The sequence below is a fragment of the Tupaia chinensis genome, unplaced genomic scaffold (genome assembly GCF_000334495.1).
Source record: "Tupaia chinensis unplaced genomic scaffold, TupChi_1.0 Scaffold000494_1, whole genome shotgun sequence".
In the NCBI taxonomy this organism is placed as follows: domain Eukaryota; kingdom Metazoa; phylum Chordata; class Mammalia; order Scandentia; family Tupaiidae; genus Tupaia; species Tupaia belangeri.
This window is the reverse complement of record NW_006160006.1, coordinates 4,111,062-4,115,170: the sequence shown is the minus strand read 5'-3', so window position 1 is coordinate 4,115,170 and position 4,109 is coordinate 4,111,062. Positions and strand designations below refer to the sequence as shown.

The following is a 4,109-nucleotide window of genomic DNA, read 5'->3' as shown; positions in this document are numbered from 1 at the left end:
CAGCTCAGCACAGGACACCTGGTTTTCCTTAGAGCACGTGCAGAGGAGACCCAGACCAGAAGGCAGGGTCCTCGCCCCCGCGTTGCCATGTCCTTGTCTTTACCGAATGCCGTTGATGAATTTGGTCACCAGGTCCAGCCCACACTCATAGGCAAGGATCACACAGGACATGACTGCAGTGGTGGGGGTTCATCTGGCTGTCTTAGAGGCCGCCCACCGCGTGTGCTGAAAGTTTTTACTTCACACAGGTTTGCCGGGTGGACTTTCTGCTCAAAAACTCAACATCTCCATTTCTCTACCTGCTTGCCATGTACACAGAGGCACAGACAACACTGAACTGTCTGATGTTTTACTCTTCATTCTTTGTACCTGTAACCAGATTGCCGTGCCACCTGGGTTTCAGACTTAGATGTTCTTCTGGTCAGGTTTCTCAGCATTCAGTGCTCTCATTGCGCTGCACGTTTGTTGGAAGAATGAGCACCTATGTGAATGAGTTTTTTTTTTTTTTTAAGTTTATCTCCTGACCCAGAGAGAGAGTACAAGGTTGCAACTCCCACAGGGGCTTCACACTGTGGTCCACCTCCAGCCTTCAGCCAGCCCCGCATCATGGACATGCCTGTGCCTGGTGTTCTCGGGGAGGTCTGCAGAGATGACCCAGGAACCCTCCCATGGGATCGCCTGTCAGAGCATGGCATTTTGCACTGGACCACTGTCTGGCCCATGGTGATCATTTTAATTAAGTCTGCCTAGATAGTTGTTCAGAGGAGATGATTCTGAGCTGCCGCTTATCAGTAAGCATGGGAAATGATTCTGGTTAGGTAGTCGGGAGAGATGGTTTTAATGCTAAATCTTAAAGACCTACCTGAGCTAGTGGTGCTCTTTAAACAGGAGAGAGGGACTTTCGTAGATGAGCGTATTGGGGGGAGAAGCTCTGCTTCCTTGCAGAGAGAACCTAAAACCATGACAGACCCTGAGGACTGAGTTAAGGCAAGTGACAGTAGTTTGGAAGAGAAGATTCTAGAGACCTTTGGCTTTTTGGGGAATTGGTATGTTAGAGACGGGCAGCTGTCCCCTAGTCTTATTATTTTATAGTAACTTTTTATTTTTTAAGCGAGTAAAGATTATATTAAATAGTGTTTATGTAACACTGCAGCTAAATTCTGGTGAAGGAGATGTGAGCCAAAGAATAGTTACGTCCCAGGTCTTACTCTTAGAAAAAGGGGTGTGTCTTCCGAGTTTTGTTTCTGCTTCTCACTGGCTTGAGTGTAGAGGTGGTATGAAGCCATCTTAGACTACATAGAAAGCAAGTTTAAGGATGGTGGACTAGCAGGGGAAGGCCTGGATCCCTCAGGGCTTCGTGGAACAGAACCTGTAGTTCCTACTTTTAACAGGAGAGAACTCAGCTTTGTCTGGGTCAAGCTGTTATTATTTTGGATTTCTATGACATATTCCAAGATAACATACATGACATTAAGATGGAAGGTTACATAGGAATAAAAAAATTCTCAAGATGTGTAGTTTGGAGATTGAATTGTGAGCTAGTTAACTGACACAAAGCTTGAGTGGGAAAGGACTTTGTTCCCTTTGACTGTGTTAATTTAAGATGGTTTCTGTTCTTTCCTTTGTTCTAATTTGCATCGGCCATGATCCCACCTTCAATTAGCCAGTCGCTCACTGCCCTCTCCTTTCTGTGAGCGGCGTTAGAGACCCCACGCACCCTCTGTTCCTCTCCTCCCACCTCTCGCAGCGTTACAGAGACCCCACGCACCCTCTGTTCCTCTCCTCCCACCTCTCGCAGCGTTACAGAGACCCCACGCACCCTCTGTTCCTCTCCTCCCACCTCTCGCAGCGTTACAGAGACCCCACGCACCCTCTGTTCCTCTCCTCCCATCTCTCGCAGCGTTACAGAGACCCCACGCACCCTCTGTTCCTCTCCTCCCACCTCTCGCAGCATTACAGAGACTCCACGCACCCTCTGTTCCTCTCCTCCCACCTCTCGCTGTAATGTCAGTTCCCCGTTGGTTGTGCGTCTCCTCACTGTTCGCAGTACGTACTTTGAGGATGGGAACGGTTGAGAGCTGAGCTTGTTGACCCCTCCGTGCCTTTCTTTTTGTACTGTTGGAGAGTACCTCTGAATATTGTATCACCATTTATCAAAACTGGAAACAGAAGTTGTTAGACTTACTGAACGCATTGGCTTATCACACGACTACCCTTGGTAGTGTTTCTAGCTCACTGCATTTCTGTTATGTTACTGTTTTTAAAATTGGCCTTTAGAGACACTTTCGTATACAGCCATTGATACATCTGACCATGTGTATCTCCTGTTTCTCTATGTTTTAGCCTAAAGCACCAAAGGGAAAAAGCGCAGGACGGGAAAAGAAAGTCATCCACCCGTATAGTAGAAAAGCAGCTCAGATTACGAGGGAGGCCCACAGACAAGAGAAAAAGGAAAAGTAAGTGTCTTTGTCCTTGCGATTGTGCACTGGTGAGATGCACCTTTGTATGTGTGTCCCTCAGTTGTGTGTCTTTCCTCCATGTGCTCTCTCCTTCCCTTAATACCTACTGGTTGAGTCTGTTCTTTGCATTGAGGAGAGAACTGAACAAGGACACTCTTACAGAGCTTACCTGAAATAAATAATTTAAATAACAGTTTGTGATGAGTACAGTGACAAATGTACAGGCGTTGTGGGATGGAGAACAAGGGAAATCTCTTTTACGTGGAATGGTCATGGGAGGCTTTTCTAAAGTGGTTCCTGAGCAGAGCTCTGAGTGATGTGAGGGCGAACTGCATTGACGAGCGTGTTGGGCATGGAGGTAAGTGCCTCGTGTGTGGGACGTAGAGGACAATGGGCGGTTGGGTGTGTTGGGCCTGTGTCCGAGCCAGAGTGGGGATGTGGGCATAAACCTGGGAGCCAGCATCCAGATGAGATTTCACACCAGGAGACTGGGTAAGACCACCTAACCAGTGAGTGTACCTAGGAAAGAGGTGAGCCGGGATCAGGTGCAGAGGCCCTCCACTCTGTTGAGGTGGGGAGGAGGAGGGTCCTGTACCGAAGACTGAGAAGGAGGAAGAAGAAACTCCTGTTTCTAAAATTCCTTAAGGGGAAATGAAGACCAAATAAGAAAATCCTCATTTTGCCTATTCTAGAAATGAATACTTACTACCTCAGTGGGTGTTAGATCCATTTGCACACTTGATGTGGAAACCAGCACTAGTTATTGTGAAGGCTGAGCATCCCTAATCCAAAAGTTCAAAATCCAGAATGTTCCCAAATCTGAGACTTTGGAGCACCGCCATGACGCGATGAGTGTACAGTTCCACAGTTGACTTCGTGACCCAGTGCAGTTGGGATGCTGCAGGACATCCATGTGGAATGCTACCGTGGGCTCTAGGTACGAGCTGTATATGGAACATGAGTGACGCTGTGTTAAATCTGGGTCTCATCCCCCGAAAATCTCATTATGTATCTGAATATTAAAGATTCCTAAATTGAAGGCACTTCTGTTCCCAAGCATTTCTGATACAGAATATTCAGCCTCTATATTGATTCCTTATCTAAGACCTAAAGCCTTATTCAGTGTGAATTAGCTGTTTCACAGTGATTTGGTTCGAAGTTTTCTAGAAGAGAACGATCAAGTTGGGACTATGTTGCGATAACAAAGTCAAATGTATTTTCTTTTTTGCAGAGTAAGTGTCTTTTGTTTACCATAAGATTTTATTATAATAGAGGCATTGCTTTAAAACAGCAATTTTCAGACTTCACTTTCTTGTGTATTGTTTTTCATGATTTCTGCTGCATGTTTTGGAGAGGTTTTGTTTGTTTGTTTGTTTGTTTGTTTTGGCTATAGGACATGTCCTCTGTCCAGAAAGACAGAGACAGACAGAAAGCGAGAAATCACCCCCAAGGGGGATGCTGCATGTTTTGGACATAGTTACTGCTATGATAATGTTGCAGTTTCTGCTATACCTTTATCAGTATTTCACAAACTTTAGTGTACAAGTAATTTAGAACAGGTTGTTCCAAACCCTAGAGTTTGCAGAAGGTCTATGTGAGGGCTGAGGTTGTACATTCCAGCACGTGATGAAGTGTACATTATATATTCCT

General features: G+C 45.7%; 1 protein-coding gene across 1 annotated transcript in view; it reads left to right on the top strand.

The window, feature by feature from the left end:
- The first annotated feature begins 591 nt into the window (after nt 1–591).
- The window catches only part of TMA16 (translation machinery associated 16 homolog), an 18,260-nt gene continuing 14,742 nt past the window's right edge, over nt 592–4,109 (top strand). Inside the window, 2 exon segments of the mRNA XM_014590890.2 lie at nt 592–723; nt 2,344–2,456. Of these exon segments, the coding sequence (XP_014446376.2) occupies nt 607–723; nt 2,344–2,456 (230 nt within the window). The 5' untranslated portion in view covers nt 592–606.